The sequence below is a fragment of the Cebidichthys violaceus genome, unplaced genomic scaffold (genome assembly GCF_023349555.1).
Source record: "Cebidichthys violaceus isolate CVI_PGR_0920_01 unplaced genomic scaffold, fCebVio1.0.p SCAF_1, whole genome shotgun sequence".
Classification (NCBI taxonomy): Eukaryota; Metazoa; Chordata; class Actinopteri; order Perciformes; family Stichaeidae; genus Cebidichthys; species Cebidichthys violaceus.
The window spans coordinates 14,808,390-14,832,987 of record NW_027176262.1 but is presented as its reverse complement, the minus strand read 5'-3'; the positions used below and the strand labels follow the sequence as shown (position 1 = coordinate 14,832,987).

General features: G+C 39.6%; 2 protein-coding genes across 3 annotated transcripts; both read left to right on the top strand.

The window, feature by feature from the left end:
- The first annotated feature begins 497 nt into the window (after window positions 1-497).
- On the top strand, window positions 498-18,652 carry si:ch211-167j9.5 (tyrosine kinase receptor Cad96Ca). Of its 2 annotated transcripts, none has more exons than XM_068723266.1 (12): window positions 498-574; window positions 668-789; window positions 880-973; window positions 2,935-3,142; window positions 11,459-11,597; window positions 14,294-14,392; window positions 14,540-14,700; window positions 14,830-14,967; window positions 15,895-16,006; window positions 16,413-16,512; window positions 17,371-17,470; window positions 18,122-18,652. In XM_068723266.1, exons 2-12 carry the CDS (start codon window positions 753-755, stop codon window positions 18,233-18,235), a joined length of 1,302 nt encoding a protein of 433 aa, XP_068579367.1. In that variant the 5' UTR covers window positions 498-574; window positions 668-752; the 3' UTR covers window positions 18,236-18,652. The 2 variants fall into 2 exon arrangements, with proteins under 2 accessions (XP_068579367.1, XP_068579445.1); XM_068723344.1 differs by having other exon boundaries at window positions 509-574; window positions 722-789.
- Window positions 18,653-19,247: 595 nt separating this feature from the next.
- On the top strand, window positions 19,248-21,143 carry tmem97 (transmembrane protein 97). Its single transcript, XM_068723141.1, has 3 exons — window positions 19,248-19,441; window positions 19,573-19,717; window positions 20,689-21,143. The coding sequence occupies exons 1-3, from the start codon at window positions 19,328-19,330 to the stop codon at window positions 20,958-20,960; spliced, it is 531 nt and encodes a 176-aa protein (XP_068579242.1). The 5' UTR covers window positions 19,248-19,327; the 3' UTR covers window positions 20,961-21,143.
- The last annotated feature ends 3,455 nt before the right edge of the window (window positions 21,144-24,598 follow it).

Here is a 24,598-nt window from a genome sequence, read left to right as displayed (position 1 = left end):
GGTTAAAAATGTCTGGAAAATAACCATTTATGCTTTTTTCAGAAATTCAATAACTCCATACATATTTGAAGTTTTACATTGAAATCTGTTAAAGTAACACAAGGTTTACAACCTAAACTGGGATTCTCATGTGCCTCGTTTTCCATTTTAGTTTCATAGTCCCTAATAATCTAATCAGGGACCAGTCATTGCTTTATTATCCCCAGTCACTGCCCATTTAAGCAAAGTTTAGGTTTCGATGTCTAGGAGAGCTAATGTGACCGCTGTTTATTGTTCAGTCCATTGAGACTCATGCTCAACATCAGGAACATGTAGAATGTGTAACAAGTGTCATGCAGCTCAAACCACCTGCTGCTTCTGTTCATTTCCTCTGCTTCTGTTGTGGTTGACACGTGATGAGAGCTCCTGCTGGTGACTATACAGACAAGCTTGAGGTTAACACAACGCATGGTTGAGTTCTTGAAGGGTTCTAAGTATAGCTCTAAACCGAATAAACACAGAGCCGAGACGGACAGACTGCTTCAATGTAACAATTCCAGCAGGCTTCTTATCAGAAAGTCATCAGAAAACACAGGTAAGGCTGTTTAGTAACTTAATAGAGAGTTAAATGTTATTGTATGATCTTAATAAGTCTCTTATGTTGCGTTATTCTTCTTCTGGGCTTCAGGTTTGACAGGATGTACTTCTTTTTTATTCTAAATGCTACAATATCACTTTCCAGACTGAGGTGAAGTTGTTGAGCAGGAGACACAATGTCTGCTAGCTCCACCAGTGGAAATGCATGTTCAGGTGAGCTCTGGGGTGTTACATCCACTTGTGTTCAGTGACACATTGTGAGAACGTGTTGGAGCTGACTGTTTCTGTCCCGTTGGCTTTCAGGTCGGGCCCTGGACTCGCTTGTCTACAGCCTCATAGGGACCCTGTCCTTCATCGTCCTGGTGTTCACACTGCTGGGGATCGTATTTCTCAGAAAGTAAGGGAGGCTGAAATGATTTCACAAGGAATTTACTGTGTGATTTGTCCTCAGCGTCTTGCCTGATTTAAAGTTGCATTAGGCAAGATTTGTATAAAACAAATATGTTTTATAAGCTGAAAACACAAAGTATAACATTTTCAAGACTACATCAACAAGTGCAGTTGCCTTTGAATTTGTGTTTCTAGATTGTGAAAACTAGAGTTTATTCTATTACCTGGTTTGGGTAATGGGAATAATTGTGAATAGTTTTCACAATTATATACCTTTGTCAAAGCGGACTAACCTCACAGCAATGTCCTAATGAGCTGAGATCAAATACCTGCAAATGGTATGCAGTCATTATTAAAGCTGTTTCTCACCATTGTGATGTGAAAATGCAGTGCGTGACTACGGAAAATCTGAATGCAAATTTTGTCTAACATTAACTACACGATACATAAACCATTGACACCAAGAATTTTTTCTTAACACTAGCCCCGTTCTGTGACAAACACATAACGTTAGCAAGTGCATATCAGCTACATTACCATCTTCATTGTATCCCAGCAGCTGGGCGATCTCAAGCCATATATTGTCCTTTAATTGGTGGTTGAGTGAGTCATTGTACAATATTGAGAGTTGAAAAAAGCTACCAGGAGCTATACCTGGAGGTATGTCATCACTTGGAAAAAATAATTTTATTTGTCAAATGAATGTTTGCACACAGGCTGTACAAACATTCATAAGAACCCCACACAATCAGTTTTTATAAATTCTACTGTGAAAATGGCCAACACCATGATTTTCTTTTACTTTGTTCCAAAATATTTGACGACTAGTATTGCCATAAATTCAGATGATGATTATTTGGTCAATTCTTTTTGGCAATCCCCTGAATCCTCCTCACGAAACACCAGCAGGTTGAATGTTTTGGGTTTGAGTGAATGATCTCCACAATTATTGGATGGATTGCCATGAAATTTAGTACAGACATTTTGTGTTTCCCTCAGGATTAATTGCAATCACTTTGTTGAGCCACCATCAGGTCAAAAATTTTAAATGTAAGCATATTAGCATGATGATATTAACAGTACCACTGTTCTATACAGCCCAACAGAGCTGCTAATGGTGGAATCATTGCCGCTGGTTGGCCTGCTGATTCCGCCATGCTTTGGTGCTCTACTGGTTGCAGAGGATGAGCACAACAGCAGGCCATATCTTCTTCTCTACAATAGTTTAGCCCTCTGGCAACATTTCTCTCCCTCTCTAATTGTTTAGCATTCTGCAACAGCTAAGTTTGGCCCTCAACAGAGCTGCTTTCATGCCATATTGCTAACAGCAGGCTAGAGGCCTGCAGCAGCGCTGGGTCGCTCCGCCTCCATCCTCACGCTTCAACCGGCAGGACAGCAGGCGGGAATGCCGAAGACGAGCTAGCTAACTAGCCAGGCGTCCTCTCCAAAGGACCCGTCTGCTCTCCGCTGGGTGAAGTAGTCTGCCAGCGGAGTAGCGGGTCGGCTATATGGTCCTGTAAATGAACACAGACTTTCTCAAGTAACACATGCGGGTCTGGAGAGAGTGACATATGTGTACATATTGAGAGAAGCTTGCATTTTCTTCAGTCATTATAAAAAAAAAAACAAGCCAACAAAACTTGTTAGCCATCTTTAACTAACATGTTCAGATAATTATTCTGCCCCCCCCCCCCCCCCTACACTCCAGTCTCTATCTCTATGGAGCAAATACTTGTTTGCTGCATTAATGCTCTGAATATTGTATTTCTAACCTTTAAGCCTTCAAGAGGAAATAGTACCATAGAAACATTATCTGAGTAAACTTTTGTTTTATCAGATAGATTTTATTTATTTGTCCATCAAACAAAACACCCCTGGTACAGCTGCCTTGAGCTTTTGCTGGAATATTTTTCCCTAAAACTTGTACAGTGTACGGTATTTTACATTATACACTTCTCTTTCTTGCAGATATCGTTCTTTGGTCCAGACCATTCGAGAGCTGCAAGGTAGCAAATTGTTGCTGGGTGCCATTCCTCGGCTGGAAGCTCCCATCATGCCTGTGAGGCCGGTTCCAGCAGCGAGGGAGGAGGAGGAGGAGCTTCCTCCCCTCATTTCCCTGCAGCAGAGCAGCACAGTCAGGTCCTCCTCCAGGAGGCTGTGGAAAGGCCTGCAACAGGTACTACTGATACACCACCCACTTCATCTCATCACATAATGCTTATTTTCTGATATCAGATATTTGACCTATTTTAGGGGTGCTTGATTTCCATTAGCAGTCAGCTAAACTGTGTGGTGGAAAAAAAATCCTATACCCGCTTTGCGTGAGTCTTCTAATGCTGAAATACATAATACCAAAAACCAGGTTGTCTTTTAAGTATTTATTCTCTGCGCAGAGAAGGTTCAATCATCACAACAGAATGCGTACAGTCTCCGTGAGGTAGAACCTCGAAAAAAGTGAACAAGCTTTCTTTATACAGAATGAGTAAAGGTGGGGGCCGATGGCCGATGTTACAGACGTTTCGGTCTCAGACTTTTGGTCTCAGACTGATAGGAACAACAAGTGAAAACAAACAGCCAGCAACCAAAACAAGCGGCCCAAAGGCCTTGGCATGGAACATTCTCATACAACACAGTTAGTTATCTATGTGAACAGGCAAGGGAGAATTATTCTTTTGCACAACAGAGACACGGTGAAGTTCAACAAAGTCCAGAGCAAAATGACTTATGCATGAATACAATATACTGAGTAGAAATATATACTACGTAAAAAATTACCATTACAATCCTCCCCTTGATCATTACATTAGATCACTACAATAGTATATATTCTCTGCTAGAAGTGAGAACATAAGTCAATAATATTTCATAACGATTTTAGTTAAGGGCATCATTAGTAGTGAAAACACCAAGCCTGTGGAGGAAACAAAATCTTTATCATAGTTGGGAAAAGTGTCTAATTGTGCAGTCGTTAGAACAGAGTGCTCATGGGAATACAGGAGGAGTGGATGGGACACTGATTTGTTGATGGTTCGCACTAAAGGACAGTCTAACAGAAGGATTGACACGTACCATCATCTGGATAGTTCACTAGTTAGTTTGGTTAACATTGGCAGGCGAGACTAGAGAAGTTGACTGACATGTAGACAGAATAATTAAGGTGTTGAAAACACAGATTTCGTTGTAGCCTGTTGTCAATCAGGGGCATATCAAAACATCAACACATAATACTCAAAATGGTTTACATATGCACATCATTAATCAATAAGGTTAAGGCATTAGCTGTTTGTTTTTTTTAAATTGTAGGCAAATCTATGTTGTAGCAAGCTAGGGAATGTTAACATGAACATGGGAAGATAAGTCTCCTGAGATGAGGTGAAACACAGACACTGGACCTCTCTGTTGAACAGTATCATAGGACAACATATCAGTGAGTTTCATAACAAACAATAATCAAACAACTTAAACGATTTGTAAGAAATTCTATCATATTACCATAATACACATTCAGAATCAAGTGTCAGTTTAATCGATTCCTTTATCAGGTAAACTAAACAAAAGCGCTAGCTGTTTTATGAGATCATATTTCTCAAATAACAAGCTGTAATAATAAACATAAGTATTACACAGAAATGTCACTATTAAAGTACTACTCATCTAAGGGAGGAAAACAATCAGGCATTGAAAACAAGTCACATGTTGCAGGATTGGCCTTTTTCCTTCTTTTCTAACAGCATGTCTAGGGCCAATTTAAATCAATGTAGTGTATTCATATCACATGTTATTTGCTGTTTAGTTAAATTACAAATCGTTTCTTTAATCTGATGGTTGCTGGTTTTTGGTTCTATGTTATTTGGTTGCCATGGTATCTCATGCATCAATTATTAGGAAACACAATTATTATTGCACAAAAATACAGAAAACGCATTGAACCTCTTAGGCCACACTCCCCCCGGACCGTGGAATGTGTGCCATGATGCTGGAGATCTGCCTTCCATCGCTGTTACTTAGGTGCTCGATGAGTTGTTAGCAAACAATACATTTTCTTTAAAATACAAAAAACTGTGCACTCTTTTGTGTACCATGCTGAATTAATACAATAACATACCATATTTCTTTGTTTTGTTTCCACTGACCGTTACTTTAAGTCTAGTCTTAAAATCCTGAAATCTACAGATGAATGATGCTACTTAGTCTATTCTGATAAATCCCTGCTGTGATACATCATAACGTATTGTATTGGAATTCCTAAAATAATAACTTAATAAAACACAAATATTTATCGCTGCAGTTCTTTTACATTCCTTAATGCCAGTTAACAACTAATTTGAATACAGTGATATTTATATTATTTAATGTAGAGGCTCAGCTCATCATGTTATCTTGAGAGTTTAGATAGTAGATAGTAGATACTTTATTCATCCTGCAAGGGGAAATGTGTTTGTTACAGCAGCAGAAAATATACTAAAGCAATTAAAGTAACAGAGTAAAAAAAAATAAAAGTTTAAAGTATAAAAATGCACAATATATACAATAAAAATAGCAGAGTAAAAATATAAAATATATTTAAAAAAAAATGCACAGTAGTGTATACAATGAAATAGAATGGTATCATTACCTAAGCTAAACTAAACTGTAGTGCAAAATTTAGATTTAGTATAAGAGGTGTAAAATGTTCTAAAACGTTTGTACTCATTGTATTTAAATGGTGTTTTTATTTACTTTGATGATACATCAAGATTTTGATGACCAGTTGAAGAAAGGGATTATAACCTGCATGGGACAGTTACAAAGTAAAAGTATAAGATTCAATCTTATTCAATCTCTTATCACTGGTAGAAGACTGGGATTTTGGTAGTCTTTTAGACAAAGGTTGTGGTTTTAAACAACGTTGCTGAATATTAAATTCTGTACAAAATGTGGATAACACATATACTACATATCTCCCCTGTACCATGTTATCTCTGCTGTGAGCTAATTTAGCGTACTACTGGAAGAGAGCATGTGGCAATTGTCTGCAATAATTGAATATCATAAGTGAGGAATATTTCTGTAGGCTCATCTAGCATGAGTGTTGTGATCTAAAAAGAGTAACCTGATAATAAAAAAAAAAAAAAAATGCTTGCTTAGTCGTAGCATCAGCTGCAGCATTTCCTGTTGAAATGGGATCAGAAGCGTTAGTGTGAGCATCACATTTCATAACACAGAGTTTTAGGGAATACATTCTTTACTTGTCATCTGAATATAAGAAGTTTTCCTAGCAACTATGACAAATTAATTCATTATTTGTCTTTACTTATTATTTGCATTTATTGCCCTATCAGAAACATGGCTTACTGAGGACTCTAGATACATCTTTAAAATAGCAAAATACAGTTCAGTTCACCATGCAAGAGAGGATGGATCTGGAGGTGGAGTATCTCTGTTTTATTTGTGGTGACTATGAATTCAAAATTTTGTCTTTACTTTAGTTACCTTTTCCCTCTTATTTATAAAGCAACATGAGTTACAGAGTTACATGAGTTCTGTATTCAAGATTAATAGAGCTAAACATATTAATACTATAATGGATAATACATCGTTCCACAGTAATGTTAGGCACATCTAATGTATTAATCTAATCTAATGTGTGAAACGGCAGAAAGGAACCATGAGCTCCCCATGTTCCTGAGTCAAAACTGATGTCATGTAAACGTCTCTTTCGTCCACGTACTGTGTGAACGGTGTGTCTAGTTTAGGTAGTCCAAGTGTCGGAGCTGACAGTAAAGCGCTCTTTATGTCATTAAAGGCAGCAGTCAAGGAGTCAGTCCAGGTCAGTTTGTTCTGCGCAGAAAGATGTTTACCATGAATCATGGAAGAGAGGGATGCCTCTCTTTCTGAGTAGTTTAGGATCCACTGATCTAATATGACGTCATTCATATAAAGCTCATCATTTGTTTCTTAGTTGTGTTTTAGGCACATTTTGAATTGCCTGTATTCTCTTGGGAGAGAGGGTTTTGCCCTCTGCTGTGATCACATGTCCCAAATATGAAACTTTATCGAGAGCAAATTTCAATTTGGACGGATAGCCTTGTGACCATTTGCAGCCAAAATTTAAGTAGGATAACTATAATTGTAAATTACTCTAATCTGCATGCTTCTTCTGTGGGGCTGCAAATCATGATGTCATCAACATATTGTAACAAGGCAGAACCATTTGGTAACTATAAATTAGCCAGATTGTCTCTCAAGACACTGTTTAATGCCAGGGCATTCTGGATATCCCTGAGGACACCGGGTCCCTTTAAATTAGAAGCTACCCAAAATTGACTTTGTGCACAGGTACAGAAATAAAAATATATAAAAAAAAAACATTGGCCAAGTCGAAGACGGAAAAACTGTGTCTGGAGGGATGAGTGACATAATGGTGTGGATTAGAAATTTGAGGTGCTCGCGGTGCACCGAAGCATTAACTGCTTGTGAATCTTAGACAAATCGTCACTCAGTCCGTTCCCCCAGGTCTCGAATTTTCTTTACCGGAACGATTGGTGTGCGCACCACCAGAGAATCATCACAAATCAGATTTTGGGTGAACCACCAAGGGTGTCACACCCCTCACCAGTCCTACGTCATATTTGTGTGCAGACCATAGAGAGGAAGGCACCTCAGACAGCTCAGCCATGTTTACAGACGGAACATTTCAAACCATGGTGTGTGTGTGTGTGTGTGTGTGTGTGTGTGTGTGTGTGTGTGTGTTTTTATCAAACATAAGTTGAGTTACTCTTTTACTGTTAACATTGATGTACATCATATTCTATTCCGTATACATATTACTGAAGTGAGTTGAGTCTTACTGTGCAGCCAGTCAGACATGTCCCTTCATCTCCAATAATGGGCCTCGTGCATAGGACACATAGGACACATGTGTGAACTCCCTCTTAAACAACTCAGATTGTGTGGGAGACAGAGAAACAGAGACAGCAGCCGCATTTTCTGTCCAATAAATGTCCATCATACATAATTTCTCTCCCTACTAAATTTATAGGGCAGTGATCAGACAGTAGAAATGAATGTTTGTCTGTGATGTTATCTAATATACAGGATAAGGTCTTTGTGTACATTTCACTAATTGGTATTCCCCTGAGCCAATTAAAAATGTAACATATTTACCTTTAATAGTTAACGTGTTGTGGTAACTTTCTAAAAACTTAATTTTTGTTCGAGTACATCTAGTATGTGGGTGTGAGTGGTGTTTGTATGGTTTCTAATGTGTGTATTGATGTACAAGTTTGTCATAGGCAGAATCTAAAGTTAACTCACCCTCTGTTGTAATGTGTGTGCGTCGAATGGTCCATTACTGAGGTCCGCCCCGCCGCCTGCTCCTCCCCTCTTGACTGCTGATGTTGAGCCCTCCCACCAGTCCTGTCTCCATGGAGATTGTGGGCCGTCCCTTAGACAATGTCCAAGTTGCCACTTTTATGGCACACAACGTTTTCAGCTGGTGTCTGTTTTCCAAAGTCAATTTTCCTCCTCGCCTGTCATGGCCTGATTCCATTGTCAGCTGGGCATCCTCAAGTTTGAGCTGACGAAAGTCTTTGCTTGTTCTCTGTCGTACTGCTCCACAGCGTGTTCAGCATCTTGTAATATGGTTGCAGTCTTCCATATCACACAATTCTCTTTAGTGTGATGTTTTTCAGATTCATAGATGGCAGGAAAGCCTTCTTACAAAGTTCTGTCGTATATAACATATTCCAGGTTGATTACGGCTGGTGTGAATGCCGCACATCTTTTATGATAACGCACAAGGGAGGTCATAGTTCTCTTGAATTCTGTGAAGTTGCTCTTTGAACTCTCCACATGAGTCATGGCTTCTTCTTCTTCTTCACGTCTTCTGTCTCTGTTGTAATGTCCTCTTTTTCTTGCGTTCAGATAATCCAGGTTCATATTGTCACGAGTGTTCATTGACGGGCTTGTAGCTGTGAGCGTTGACATGGTGCCTGTAGATTTTGATGAGTCTCGTCCTTCTTCATCCTTGGAGTGTTGAGTGGTGGGTTTGGCTGTAATGTTGTTTGTGCCTGGGGAGCATACAGCTGCGGCGTTGCGGAGACCAGATCAGGATCCACTCGACCATGTAAAACAAATTCAAAACAAAAAACAAAAACAAAGTTCAGCAGTATATTTTCCTTTTCTATCAGTTGTATGTGTCTTATTGAAATACATCTATTTCTTTCTTTATCTCTTGGACGTCACTTCATCTGTTTCTGCTTCGCCTTTTCCTCTCTGCTCCAGACACGGTTTGAGTTGATCACATTTTTGTTGTAGGCTAAAGTTGCCTTTTCCAGGGACCCCCAATTTTATCCATTCTTCCAATTGTTAGGCCGTCTGATTATCTTTGTCCCACATGTATTTTATTATTGGAGGTAAGACCTTGGCATCGGGCTGCTCAGGCTCATTATATGACTTTTTATTATTTCCAAATGTTTCACCTTTATTTTTTATTTTTATTATATATATATTTTTTTTCATATCATTCTCTCTTTTTTTTTTTTTCTTTCAACTCTGTGCATAATTTCTGTATCAGATTGAGACTGAATAAACCTCCCGCAGGAAAACCATTTTCGTTTACTTATTTGTTTGGATGCCGGCAACTCACCCCCATATTTGTTTTTCATGAACATGACATTGGGCCCATCAGGCGGAGTGTACCCTGGCATTTACTCTTACTAGCCCCCATATCTTCACTTTTTCACTTATATGGGTCTATCGCGCGTATCTCTTTCAACAATATAAACACAGTCGTCACCGTGAGTTTCAAGATTCGTTTCTGGCACAATCTGAATAAAAGCCGTTGCTCTAGACTCCCAGTCCAAGCCATTATATAGACGCAGTTGTCCTTACGGACTCTTTGTCTCTTTGGTCAAGCGACTTCAGCGCTTACCGCCTAACCCCAAGATGGAGCAGGCGCTAAATGCTCACCTCTGTTTCCCAGCATAGGTCAAAGGACTTCAGCGCTTAGCGTACCTCCCTCCAAGGTCTGCAACATGCAACACTAAACACCCATCCTTGTTTTCCAGTCCTCCTTTTTTAGACAACATTTACTTACAGACTTTCGTTTTAGAAGTCCAAGGACTGCAGTGCTCAACGTCTACCTCCGCGAAGGTCTGCAACATGCAATGCTAGACACTCATCCTTGTTTTACAGTTCTCCTTTTTTAGACAACATTTACTTACAGACTTTCGTCTCACAGGTCCAAGGACTGCAGTGCTCAACGTCTACCTCCTCGAAGGTCTGCAACATGCAACGCTAGACACTCATCCCTGCCTCGTTATCTACGGGTCAAAGGACTTCAGTGTTTGGCTCTAAATCCCAAACACTCACCCTTGTTTTCCAGCTACCCAATCGTCACTGCTCAGAAAAATGCTCAATTACTAAAATGCGAGTTGCGCCAACATCCTCAATAAAACCCCAGTGTGAACAATAATAGACATATTTGCTTTTCAGTATCACGATATGGTCTTCCAGGATTAATTTCAGTCATATGATTATTTTTAATAATTTCAGCGACTCACCAAATGAGAATTTGTAGTTATTTGGACTCAACGGGTCCTTCAGGATCCCAGTGAGAACGACCAGGACAGGGATCGGGCCTCTCTCTCTTAATTTTGTCTGGAGGTACGCAGAGGCAGAAGGGCCAGTTCACCGATCCCTGTTGGCTCCTGACGATCTTGCAAGGGATCCTATTCGTGACGCCAATTGTGGTGGAAAAAAAATCCTATACCCGCTTTGCGTGAGTCTTCTAATGCTGAAATACATAATACCAAAAACCAGGTTGTCTTTTAAGTATTTATTCTCTGCGCAGAGAAGGTTCAATCATCACAACAGAATGCGTACAGTCTCCGTGAGGAAGAACCTCGAAAAAAGTGAACAAGCTTTCTTTATACAGAATGAGTAAAGGTGGGGGCCGATGGCCGATGTTACAGACGTTTCGGTCTCAGACTTTTGGTCTCAGACTGATAGGAACAACAAGTGAAAACAAACAGCCAGCAACCAAAACAAGCGGCCCAAAGGCCTTGGCATGGAACATTCTCATACAACACAGTTAGTTATCTATGTGAACAGGCAAGGGAGAATTATTCTTTTGCACAACAGAGACACGGTGAAGTTCAACAAAGTCCAGAGCAAAATGACTTATGCATGAATACAATATACTGAGTAGAAATATATACTACGTAAAAAATTACCATTACAACTGAAAGCTAACTGTATATGTGAACCATGCTATCTGCGTCATCGCAACAATGTTGATTTACAGTATTAGTGCTGATCATGTCTCTTTTGTGCGTCAGATAGTATCACTGTAGTTCAAGATAGAGCCAGAATTACACAGTTCTTATACAATGTGGGCAAAAATGAGTTTGACCAGGATGGTGTTGTTTGCATGTCCACTTGTCCTAATCCCTTGCTTTTCTGCTCCGATTTGATGTTGCAAAGTCCCCTCTTATGGCATTTGTTCAAGGGTCCTCGTGTCACCAAGTCAGATTTGAACCTGCTGCAGCTGATCAAAGCAGGGAAGGAGGGGGTCTTCTACCAGGCCAGGATGACCAGAGGGACGTGTAAAGGCCACAGCATGTTCACCTGCAAGATCAGCAAGGAAGGTACATTCTCCTCTGCAGGTTTAGACCTACAAGCATTTCTTTGAGGCAGAGCTGCCATGGACGCAGACATAATCACTCAAGTATTGAGTGCATATGTGCATAATTTCACACTGAGGAATGATGATGATGATGAATCATATCGAAGTCTGTGTAAAATGGATGCTAACCTCATTTAAAGGGAACAATCAGTATCAATGCGAGCAGCAATCACACACATTTTACACAGGAAATACCGCTCTCCTTTATAGTTACGTTCAGTTTTGAAGAAGGTTCTTTCTTAAATGTATTTATAATAACAATGGGTCAAATGTTTTTGTGTAATCTGAAAGATGTCGTTTGAAGCAAAAAAATTAATCGTTCTGGTTCATTCTCACCATCATTTCTAAGCATCATTTGCATCAGCTGTCAGCAACCAAAAAACAGCCCAATAGCAGACAATCAAAGTTAGCATCTAGCTGGTGAACATAGAGCATTTAGCTGCTAAAGAAACAAATGTTTTTCTCAGGAATTGGAGACCACAACAGAGCTAAAAGAGAAGTCAATATTGGAATAGAATTTATTATCAGGACACAAACATGACTTCAATTGACTGCTAATTTCACTATGTGTCTGCTTGATATGTAAATAAGCCAATGTTTGTATGAATGTGACGATACGTCAGTGTTGTGTCACAGCCTGTTTCTGCTGCCCAGAGTGGTGTGTGTATGATCTGGCCAGAATTTAACTTTTAAAAACATTCAATAGTTGAACATTATAAACAGAGTATGCAGAGGTTACAGTGTTGACGTTATGTCAAAGACCTCTGTGTATGTCTGACCTCATGAGAGGATGAAAAAGTAGAGCTGCCCCAACGGCTTGGCAACCCATTTACAGAACAGGATCTGTGTAAGTTTGATAGTTTGTTTATTGGATTAAGTCCAAAGTGGCAGAAATGAGCCTTCAGGTAAGAAGTTTATTATTGCCTTGCTGTTAGTTAGTACTTAGCATTTTTTTAATAGAACTGATTAAATTGTATGAACGCAGTTGTGGTGAATAGTTAAAATGCTGACTTCTATGCGTTTGGAGCCTGTGGGCAGATCTTACACATTGCACCTTTAAGCTGCAACAACTGTGACTGCTGCTGGTTTGAATTGTTTAAACTGATAATCAGGACTGCACTGAAAGCAGCCAGGGTCAATAGGCTGCATACAGTTAAGTAGCATAATATGAACTACAGTTACATTAAAATGTTTTAAATTGGTTTATCGCTGTATTTGCAGCATCATAAATAAGAGAGTTTAACTACCACTGTTTAGGATGTTGATGCTGTGGTAAGAAGGTGTGAAGGAAAATATGAAGATAGAAACACTCAGCCCACTTCTCCATCCTCTCCTTCCTCTCCCACACTAAGCGATTGCTGTGGCTTTCATACACCTAAACAGTCATTTCAAATGTGTCCCTGTAACAAAATGTACTTCAGAGGTGCTCTCAGTATTGCCATGATTTTGATATTTGATCTTATAGTCAAGTCAATTTATTTACTTTGACGGGGTAGTTCATCCAAATTATAAATCAACTTATTTTGTCACTCAACATTAAATACGTATGTAAGTGAAGGTGCTGACAAAGCGTTTACCTGAGGGGAAATCAAAGAGTGGGTTCTACGTGGGGCGACTACACTGTGGCTAAGTGGAGAGCAGGGTAGGGTCATCCTTCAATCAGAGGATCGGCAGTTCGATCCCCGGCTCCACTTGTCCTTGAGCAAGACACTTAACCTGGTGAATGGGTGAATGATGACAAGTAGTGTGAAAGTGCTTTGAGTGGTCGGAAAGACTAGAAAAGCACAGTACAAGTACAGTCCATTTAACATTTACGTTACCATGATGACGCTGTCAGTCGGGACGGCATCATCAGCTGTAACCGTCATAATAAGAGTAGTGCAGAGCAGAGGCCGTGAGCTAATCAGTGAGGCGCACTCCTGTTCACTAACAGGCACTACAAGCAAGGAGAAGGTCAGATAACAACACACACACACACACACACACACACACACACACACACACACACACACAGGTGACCTCATTTCCTGCTCTAGACTTTTGTTTATTCAGGGAGTGCAATTAGTGACAGTGTGTACTCCATGATAGCTCTGACAGCATGACGGAATAGCAGCAGGGGGCGGGGCGGGGCTTAGTGAAAGGACAATTGGCATGAACACAAACACACAACTTAACATCCCACAGACTTGACTTCCATGCAGAATTGTTGTGGAGCGACCGACAGAGTGAGCTATAGAGCTCCTGGTAGTGGCTAATAAATTGTCATCCCTGTCATGTTGAAGTCTCTTAACTCTTAATCCAAACTGCACTGTTTGTCCAGAAACATCAGCGCTCATGTGAAGTACATGATAGTAATGTAGGACACTTTTAAGAAATAAGATGAATACTTTTGACGGCGAGATAACAGTGTTGGAACAGACATGTGACTAATTACAAATTACATGCTAACTAAAGATGGTCATTTAAACGTGATGTGATTTTAATTGCTAGTTTGCTGTTTTAGTCATTTTCCATTTTTCAGTTCATATTGTTACTAATTATTATCCACACAACTCAATGTTGGAAGCCCCTTTACAGGACTTCACATTTCAGATTTCACTTTTGAGTCCTCCTAGATTCAGTTGATTTTACTCTGTTTTTCCCTCTTCTTTCCTTGAGGTGTCCGTCCAAAGCATGTGGACACGGAGGTTTCCATCATGAGGAAACTGGTGCACCACAAGAACATCCTCCAGTTACTGGACTGGAACACCATTGAGGGTCAGAGACATTTATCCTCAGACTATTATTCCTCTACAAGATTTAAATCACTTTCCTATTAAAGATCACCAATGAAGGTAGATGAGACCTTGGATATGTTCCTCCTTGTTAGTCTTCCATCCTCTCTATCTGCTTTGATTTGTGCAGAGCCTTACATTCTGATCATGGAGCATGTGAGCTGCGGCACTCTGAGGACCTTCCTGCAGACCAACAGAGCCCACCTGAGTGCAGACCCTGAGCTGCACAGCCTCCTCACCATTGCCTCCTACCACATCGCTTTGGCCATGCAGCACCTGCGCTCCAAAATGGTAACAACATTACAGGCTGTTATGAAGTGCTCAGTAGGTTGCTGAATAATGATTTACTATGCTACTATTAATCCACACTGGCCAATCATAGTCCCATGCTGAGCAGTGTCACTGTGGTCTTCCCTGCAGATTGTGCACTGTGACTTGGCTCTGAGGAACATCATGGTCAATAAGTTTCCTTGGGAAGTGAAAGTAGCGGAGTTTGGCCTGGCTCGAGACTTAACACGCATGACGAGCCGCCGCAGCAGCCGCTGGAGAAACCCACGGGTAAGACAGTATCCGCACGCACACACACACACACACACACACACACACACACACACACACACACAGAGAGTAAACTCTCCTGTTGATACGGCTGGGATTTCACTTATCCTACGAGTTGTCAATTTCAAATTCTCATGTGCTACTGTACAACCCTGATAACTGAGTATGAGACCATCAGAAGATTTGACTTAAACAAGTGACAGATTGTATACATATTTAAATGTTAGTATGTATCGAAACTGACAGGATTGTCATTTTCCACCAGCAGTTACACTTTAAACTAATCTGCTAAACTACTTTCTCTCATTATGAAAACCTGATTAAAGTGAATGTACAATAGGATGCCAAGTGTCATGTTGCATTGTTTTGGAAAATAAACCACAACAGCAACGCAGCATGTGACACAAACTTTTACACACTTTGTACCATTACCATATGAACTTGTCACACATGCTTACCTTTTTGGTAAAAATGTGTGTGCGAACTTGTGGCACTTCAGTAAGGTCAGTGTTTTTCTATCAAGTGGTAATGACAGGAAATGTACAGTTGGCAGCCCGTATGCAGACCTCAAGTCCTCATGTGGCTGATTGAAAATGTCTTGAACTAGATTGCTTTAACTTATGAACCTGGTTTGAAACCATTTTAACTGTTACCAAGGCTGTTATCAGCTCTGCTGTTGCTCAAAATGAATCAGTTCTGTGTTTGTTGAAGGGGTTTCAGGAACATCCTGTGCAACAGGAAACAACAGTTTCAGACTGAGGCCTTGATTTAGAGAAAGACCAGCTGTGAAGGTGTCATTCATGTAACCAGAGGTTACTCACAGTTTCCACCATGAGCTCATTAGTTTACTAAAGTGATATCAATATATTGCAGTTACCACTGACACTGTATATTGAAGACCTTTTCCATTGTATGGTACTTGTACAGCAGCGGGTGCCGCTGCGCTGGTACCCACCTGAGTACTTCAAGAACAACTATTACTGCTTCAAGGGGGACGTGTGGGCATTTGGTATCGTGCTGTGGGAGATGCAGACATTTGGTGAGTTGGTTGCACACGTAATAACAGATATACAGTATGAGCTAAGACCAAAGGCCAAAGAGGAGATTTTTCATTCCCTGTTTGGGTGCTTCTTTTAGTTGTAAATAAACGTGTGTGTTGTAAACTTATTTCAAGGCAGTATCACATTCCCTCCCACCGTAAAACAATGTCATTAGTCTGGCCAATATTGGTCTATTTGTTAAACTCTGATGTATGGGATCTTGATGATTCTGACAGCTAGGTGATGCCTATTATTTACAAAACCAAAGAGAGCATGAAATTAAATCTTGTTATGGTACATCTTAAAAGACAGCAGGTAGTCAGAGACCTTAAGTAGAAAAACATGACTTGTGTGATGATATAAAATATCATGTATGTTTTTTTTTACTTTGGAATATATTTTCAGGTACACTGCCATACCCAAACCTTGAGACCTCAGAGGAAGTGGTGTACCACATCTGTATTGGTCAGAAGAACACAAACCCTGAAGGCTGCAGACCAGAGATGTAAGTGAAAACTGACAATTAACAAGCATTTGAACGATAGTCTATATACACCATGAGCCTTATCTGCAAATGTATACATTATTGTTTAATGGATTGGATTACTAATATCATAATGCAATTCTTTACGTAACCAAGAACTCCAAAAAACATGCTTGAAAGCTTCCTGAAGGAAATGTGTGTGAGTGATGGGCAGTTTAAAATGAAGGATAACTCTACGTCATATAATTTCTTGCACAGCCAGGATTTAAACTGACAACATTCCATCAACGAGGCGCAGTTGTGGTGTTTGGTTTCCACAAAAACTCAAGAAATGGAGACAAATGTTTTATTCTGTAATACATGTGATAATGATGTTGACACAATCTTTTTTTAACAAATATCAATATTATCAGTAAAAAACTTTAAAAAAGGCTATCAAGACACTTATTATCTGTATGTTTTATACTATTTTTGGCTCTTCCGTTATTGTTCTATTTGTGTACTATCCCCTGTATGCTGCATCTGTGTTCTGTGGCTTAGTAATAAAAAAAGGGCTCATGCTAGTCTTTTGTGGTGACAGTAAAAATCAACGTTGAGGTCCTAACTAATGATATGCAGCTCATAAAATAACATTTTACACTTTTTAGCCATAGTGAGGGAGAAATCTCTTTGTTATCAGAGTTGGACATCATGAGTACTCAATACCAGATCTAGACTAAAACATTATTGACCTAAGCTATCAGTCTAAATCTGAATCAGTTTTGACAGTAATTCTACTTTAGCACTATAACATTGTTATTAAAACATTCTTAGTATGAAGTATGATAGTTGGCTGTTAGTAGTTCCTAACATGATGAATCCCTTGTTGAAACCCTACAGACTTCATATCATGCGAGACTGTTGGCTGGAGCTGTACACTCTGAGACCCTCGTTCACCGACATTGTCCGCATGCTGGAGAACATCATAGAAAACGACGCGGTAAGGAACGGCTGGCTACGCCGTCTTTTAATTGTTTTACAAAATTGATTATTTATCTTTTGAAGGTTGTGTCATTTGTTCTTCATCTTTTCAATCCTTCTTTTGTTGTAATTTGTAAAGGAAATAAAGAAAACAAACATCAGGGGACCTTCATGGTGCCAAAGATAGTCTCAACCTTAATAATATGTATCTTAAGTTAGACTGCAGGGTTTAGGTCATATGACTTTAAACAGCCATACGACTTTACATACTTAATTAAAGTCGTATTATCATCATACACACATCACATTTTCAAAGACGCCAGGACAGAATTATTCTGCAGTTTTAGTGAAAGTTTTCGTTTGAGTTCATTATTTTTAAACTACACATATTTATCTTACAGGCTCACTGTTATGATGTTTCTTATGAGATGACTTGTCAATCAATCACAAAAATAGAACATGCTTCTTTGAATATTCATTGTTTGGCTATTGAAATATACCTAAAACAACGTGCAACCCATCAGACCACAGCATTTGGAACAGAAAATGTTGATCTTTTATTCTGAGCTGCTTATATGTTACATCACAGTTTTGTTCCTGCAGCTGGAAAAGCAGTAGATTGTAGTGGTATTTTCTTAAATACATAGAAGTTTTTTGTGTTCTTTTGCAGGATTATGTGGATGTTGAGAGTCCTCAACTTTTGGTAAAAGATGAGGCTGAATATCAGGAAGCTAAATGTCTACAGGCAGCCAGCATCATTGTGGAAGATACAAGTCCCATCTAAATACCAAGGCATCAGAAGAGGCACAATTCTGAACAATTCTGTGTATTTAAAACAACACACACGCTTAACATCTCTGTCCAACGGCATGTCTATGGCTCCTGTGTGTGTGAAAAATAACAAGCAGTGAAAAACTGGAACCCCCCCAGGAAAAGTCATTCTTCTTCTATGATTTAAAGGCTACATTTATCTGCTAGGGACAGCCTTTCAAGTTCTGTCTGACATATAGCAACTGCAAGATGACCACAGCAGAGAGCCTGGTAAAAATGACGTACCTATATGTTCTTGTTAAGCAATTTTTTGTCATGTTCTATCTTTCTTCGTTAACTTTGTAACTCTTTTTTTATCCATCCTATTGATAACTCAATTTATGTGACGTTTTTTTGCTTGGCTGTCATAGAAGCTTGTTTACTTTCTGAAATAAACCTCTTGTGTGTTCTAATTTTCCTATTTATTATAAATAGTACATTTTGAATTCCCTACTTTTATATTTAAATTGAAGGTTTTGGTTTTAATAATTGATTCAGTCTTAGCGTTGTTCATTTTTTATTCATTTTCCTCCAAAACCAAGAACATATAGAACACATTATTTTTGCAATGTATTGCCAGCAGAATTTCAACCACTATGCATACCAACTATATATATATATATATATATATATATATATCAATAAATATATATATATTTCTATATATCTATTTAGATAGATAGATAGATAGATAGATAGATAGATAGATAGATAGATAGATAGATAGATAGATAGATGAGTTATGTCCTTAATAAAGTCTGAAGTGAATTGAATTATTACATAAATAGATAATGCTGAGAAAAAAAAGAACAACTAATTAAAAAACATTAAAAAATCGGTTGTAAAATGCTTACATTTGAGTTTCCATAAGTATTTGTATGAGGAAAAGCGACATTTACGAAGAGCACCTGAAGCAGCATTGGGGTTCAGGAACGCCTCCTTATCTCTTTGCCAGCCAATGGAATTCGTCGTGGTGAACACGCGCTTCTACCGTCTGTGACACACGTCTGCTGCGAACTTGGTCCTAGTTTGTTATCTGTGATTTGCAGCGAATAAGTCCGGTATTATGTCGGTCCGTGTGTTAGAAATAGTCTTCTTCTTCTATTTCGCCTCTCACGTTCCTATCACACTGTTTATTGACCTACAAGCCCTGCTGCCTGGACATGTGTATCCTCAGCCGGTAAGTGTCAGACCCAGCAGAAAACACACACAATTACAATAAGCTGTAATTTAGCGAAAAAGTTCCAACGTTACAATCAACTGTTTTGTTTCTACGAGACAAATCACACATTGAATCTTTCTCTCCACCAGCTGAGAGATCTTCTGAAGTGGTACGCAGAGGAGTTCAAAGACCCCATGGTTCTGGATCCGCCACTCTGGTTCAAGTCTTTCATTTTCTGCGAGGCTTTGCTTCAAACGCCTTTTTTCCCCATAGCAGCGTATGCTTTCATGAAAGGTCAGTCCATGCAGGACGTGGTGGAGGAGACGCTGTCGAGTTTGTTTTTTTACATTGTGCCTGAACGCGTCAGTTTATGCTTCATTGCTTGTTGACACAGAAACGCGCATCAGCATGAATGAATGGCCTCATGAAATATTGTTTCACAATTGTTCCCCAGCTCTAAATCCTGCGAATCTGACACATTCAGGCGGTTTGATGTTCTCACCGATGGTTTTCCTTTAGGGCAAATGTGAAATGAATGTTTCCCTGAGTCAATATGTTGAAATCACTCAAATATGCGGCCATTTGACATTGATATCTCCACAGTGGCTAAACAGATGTTTACCATTGAAAATGCTTTTGACACGCCCATCTCCTTTCGGTCCTTTGCTATTTAAGTTTGCATATCAAGAGGACTCGCATGCCCCGGGAATATGGAGATGATCCCACTAAAATGTTTACAGTTTTAAAGGTGCTTCATTCAAAAGTCAAAGCTGTAATATAGCAGCAAACAATCATTTGCAATGTAAAGATATAGTGGAGTTAAGGGGTCAGCGCTCATACAGAGGTTAGTGCTGATAACGCCGTCCCGACTCCCACCATCGTCCTGGAACTGGACGTCCTGTTAGCTGCCAGCCGCCGACTCAGCCGTTGCCATGTTGAGAGCCATGTGGAGGCAATCTCTCAATCATAGATATGCTCTGAATTTAGCACCTTTTAATACAAGAAACCCAGAGCACTACAGTGAATTTTTTATTTTATTTTATTTATTTAGTCATGCAGATTTTTATGCCACAACCCCAAATAAATGGAGTTGAATGGAATTTATTTTCCACAAAATTTAAAAGTACAAATCAACATCATTTAGAAAAACGTAGTCCATGTGTCCATAGTCTGGATAATCCAAAGAGGACTGGATTTACTTTTAACCACAGTGTGTTCTGCAGCCTGGAGCTTCTTTTGATCACTCAGTGTTTATTGTGTTTCAGGTGGCTGTAAGTGGATCAGGACTCCTGCCATCGTGTATTCCACACATGTGGCCACCACGCTGGTCCCGATCCTAGCTCACATCCTGTTCTACCAGTTCCCTATGAAACCCCACCCTGGTCCCCAGACCCTGCAGGAGCGCTGGCTGCTGGTCTCCATATACTTACCATATCTGCTGGTGCCCGTGCTGCTGCTCCTCACCATGCTGCTGTCCTCCACATACAACTCCACCTCCAAGTCTGGACACAAGTCAACCAAATCCAAGAAGAACTGACACGTAACACCAGACTCTTATTGTAGGAGATATCGTTCTACATTTCTCAATGTACCATTTGTATGTGATATAGAGGCTGTGTGAGTCACACTGCACCACACTGTTATTAGAAAGACTTTTCTCTGGTTAAACCAGCCAGAATGAGCACTTTTAATGTTCTTTAAAAGTAAACAAAGTAAAACACTTTTGAGTCTTTTTTCCAGTACCAAAGTGGAACGAATACCCTTATAGGGGACTCTGTAGGAAATGGGGATATACAAGTTGTTCTCCTAATGTGTATTTATGCATATCTGTAAAGATCTAAGTGTGGCCCTGGTGGTTAGTCAGTGACTCTGGAGCCAAAAGCAAGAGGTGTCTGCTGTCAGCAGCTCCATTCATGTATACTGAGAAAGGTCATGTTTGTCCCCCCCAGCACAGCTCTGAAGTCGTTCTATTTATTGGTTAATCAAATAATTACTTTGATGAAAAAAATGTATATCAGTTAAAGGTAATTTCTACATCATAAAATGTTAACAGTTAACACAACTCTTCTTTTTTAGAATCAGAATCAGAGATGGTTTATTGGCATGTATTGGTGATTGGTGCATGACAAAAATATGAACATTTACAATAGAATATGTCGTATTCAGACTTTCTCATTAACGAGGGAGCCCCCCTTCCTCGCTCAACAAAATAAAGCCGAATAGCTGGTTCAAGTTAAAATTAAAAGGTATTTAATCTCTAACAAAAGCAAATACAGTTACAAATTGAATCACACTATGAAGTACAGAAAAACATATCTCATGAGATAAAGGTCTATTGCATTCCACCCAACAGACTGGCGTATTCCAGTTAGCTGTCCAATGGTCAACAACAGAGCTCTCGTTTGGTAGAAAAGCCTCAGGCTTTGTACTGTCTTAAAGTCCACCTTCAGCAACACGTTTCATTCAGGAATTGGCTGTGACTTCGATCTGCTCCTTCTCCAACTGCCGGATTCCAGTCGGCGTCTCCGTTTTGCAGCTGCATCCTTATCTCAAGAATGGAGCCGCCGTTCTCGTATGCTGCACCCTAGCTAACATCCAGTTATCTTCATTTGTTACTTTTAGGTGGACACATCACAAGGCATCATTGTTCTACAACACACTCATTAAGTTTCTATTTGGTTTTGGCCTTCAATAAGTAATCATATTGTAACACAATGATCATCTCTAGGAGCGCTTTAAGCATAGTTTTTCTCAGAAATATGATAAACAAACTTTTTTCACTCTGAAAATATTGATAGATCTTTTCTAAGTGCTGCTTACAGGCTGCTAAACACTAACGTTAGTCTAGCTATGATCGGTGCTTCGATCTCGACAGGCCGGAGAGGAACGACTCATCAAAGCAGCTCACGTTTTTGTTCCCGTAGTCTGAAGGTATGATCTGAACAACGGTATGATTTTATATTACAATTTTCGTATATTTTCATGAAATTCACTTCTGATCATATTTGAGGCGAGATCAAACTCGTTTTACAAAAATGCATATTATTGATAATAATTTAAAAATATATATTATGATAGCCTCTAATACATATGGGAATATGTGTATATAATACTCTTAAACTTGTTTAATCTGTAAAGATCTGGAGGCTTTTCCAGGTCTGTGGAGGCAGTCATGGGCAGGAGAGGAGATCCAGATGTCAGTGGCTGTGCATTGAACATTGGACGCTGGCCAATAGCGAGCATGGACACTGGATACCTCCCGCCCTCCCTAACAGGTGCAAGCTTCCTGAAACGTTGGGGCAAATTTAAATTTGCAATACATTTTTGCAAAACTGCCAATATTAAAAATGTACACGGTTGATTTCTCAATACAAAAATTATCAATTATCAAATTCAATGACAAAAAAACATAAAAAAATTATAAAAATTAAAAACTACCTTTGTTCGGAACTGGTAGCCTCCCTTCGGACTGAGGGAAAAAATAATGTGAGCTACCTTGGCTGAGTCGTTCCTCCCTGGTCCTTCTTGTTCAAAGAGCCAGTTAGCATCATAGCTAGGCTAACGTTCGTGTTTTGCCGCCAGAAGCCAATCAGAGGCAGCGTCTGGGCGGGTCTTTATATCCTATCCTTGCACGGAGGCCAGCCCCAGACAATCAGTTTTGATTGACTGGTGTTAGTGCCCGTACCTCACGATGTAGCCTCCCAACAGGGCCTCCAGCTTGGGGCTCCAAGGGGCCAAGAGAGCCCCATACAGAGGAGAGATCGAGTGAGGGACCACTCTCAACAAATTTGTACTCGGACAAGCAGTTCACACTATTTCCAACACCACCAGAGGAGGAAAATACTGGTGCAGCTGTGGATGTGTAGTGCTACCTCAAGCTACTTTTTAACAGCTGAAATAACTGATTCCATCATCACCCAACGACCGCCACATGTGTCTGCAGCACTGAGTAGTGATTCTTTAGAATGGTAAATGGCCTTGTACTTGTACATTCTTGTCTTCCGACCATTCAAAATGCTTTAACACTACATGTCATTCACCCATTCATACACTGATGACAGGGGCTACCATGCAAGGTGCCACCTGCCAATCAGGACTAACTAAGCCATTCATTCCCACTCATACGCCGATGGAACAGCTTTCGGGAGTAATTTGGGGGTTAAGTGTCTGGCCCAAGGACACATCAACATGGACTGGAGGAGCCAGGGACCGAATTGACGATCTTCTGATTGGACGCCACAGCCGCCCATGCCTTGGGAATGTCAGATTCCTTGTTTACGCATTTTTAGGTCATTTACATTTTCATAACTTTAGGAAATATTTTATTTATGATGACAGATGCATTGAGCAGATATATTTTGCTAAGTTAAAAAAATATTGGGTCAAGCATATTTATATTCCCCAAAGGAAGATATTTTATATCAATATCAATACCAAGCCGTTAGTTTTTGTACCCACCATAATGCATTTTGATTGAAGAATGTGACCCCCCCATGTTTCTAAATAACCCCAGCGTCCCCAGCCTACAGGCCTGAATCTTTATATAGCCTGATATGTGTTCAGGTTGTGTTAATAATGCCAGGGTGGCTTGAAGACAAAATTCTACTTCTGTGCTATTGTAGTTGTGTTTTCAGCCACCAGAGGGGGTTATTGTAGGCCATTGTAAGAAATAGATTTCTAAGTTGTTCAATGCTTCCCCTTCTCCACCATGAAACATCTATTTGACAACATGTCACATCTTTAAAAAAATAAAATTACATTTATCATCTGGGAATATTGATTGCAATATCATCCGCTTTCTCCCCAGTTCTCTTTGTTGCAAACAATATTACAATTATAATACAGTAGTAAATATTTTAAATATACATTATACATCTAAGATGTTATGGAGTGCTTTAATGTGTTACCAAAGACCAAATGAATTCCAATCTTATCTAATGATTTGAACTATAGCCATTGAACCTCTCAACAACTCATGGGGATCTAAAGAAGACACTGCACACATCCTTCAACTACCTTTGACCATCCAAAAATGCATGTATATGAAAATAGTGTTGTTTTTGAAAAATAGATAAATAGGTTAGTTCATATGGCAAAAACACGTTTTTTTTCCAAAGCGTCCTAAGAGCCTCACGAACCCTTCTTGAACGGACTAACCCTTGCAGCGGAAGGAAA

What these genes read in the sequence shown, in the direction of transcription:
- si:ch211-167j9.5 (XM_068723266.1), top strand. Translation starts at nt 753, where the DNA reads ATGTCTGCTAGCTCCACCAGTGGAAATGCATGTTCAG. An exon ending in CTGCAAGATCAGCAAGGAAG is followed by an intron (nt 11,598 to 14,293) that starts GTACATTCTCCT and finishes TCTTTCCTTGAG; the next exon opens with GTGTCCGTCCAAAGCATGTG. An exon ending in GTGGGAGATGCAGACATTTG is followed by an intron (nt 16,007 to 16,412) that starts GTGAGTTGGTTG and finishes ATATATTTTCAG; the next exon opens with GTACACTGCCATACCCAAAC.
- tmem97 (XM_068723141.1), top strand. Translation starts at nt 19,328, where the DNA reads ATGTCGGTCCGTGTGTTAGAAATAGTCTTCTTCTTCTATTTCGCCTCT. An exon ending in GACATGTGTATCCTCAGCCG is followed by an intron (nt 19,442 to 19,572) that starts GTAAGTGTCAGA and finishes TCTCTCCACCAG; the next exon opens with CTGAGAGATCTTCTGAAGTG. An exon ending in AGCGTATGCTTTCATGAAAG is followed by an intron (nt 19,718 to 20,688) that starts GTCAGTCCATGC and finishes ATTGTGTTTCAG; the next exon opens with GTGGCTGTAAGTGGATCAGG.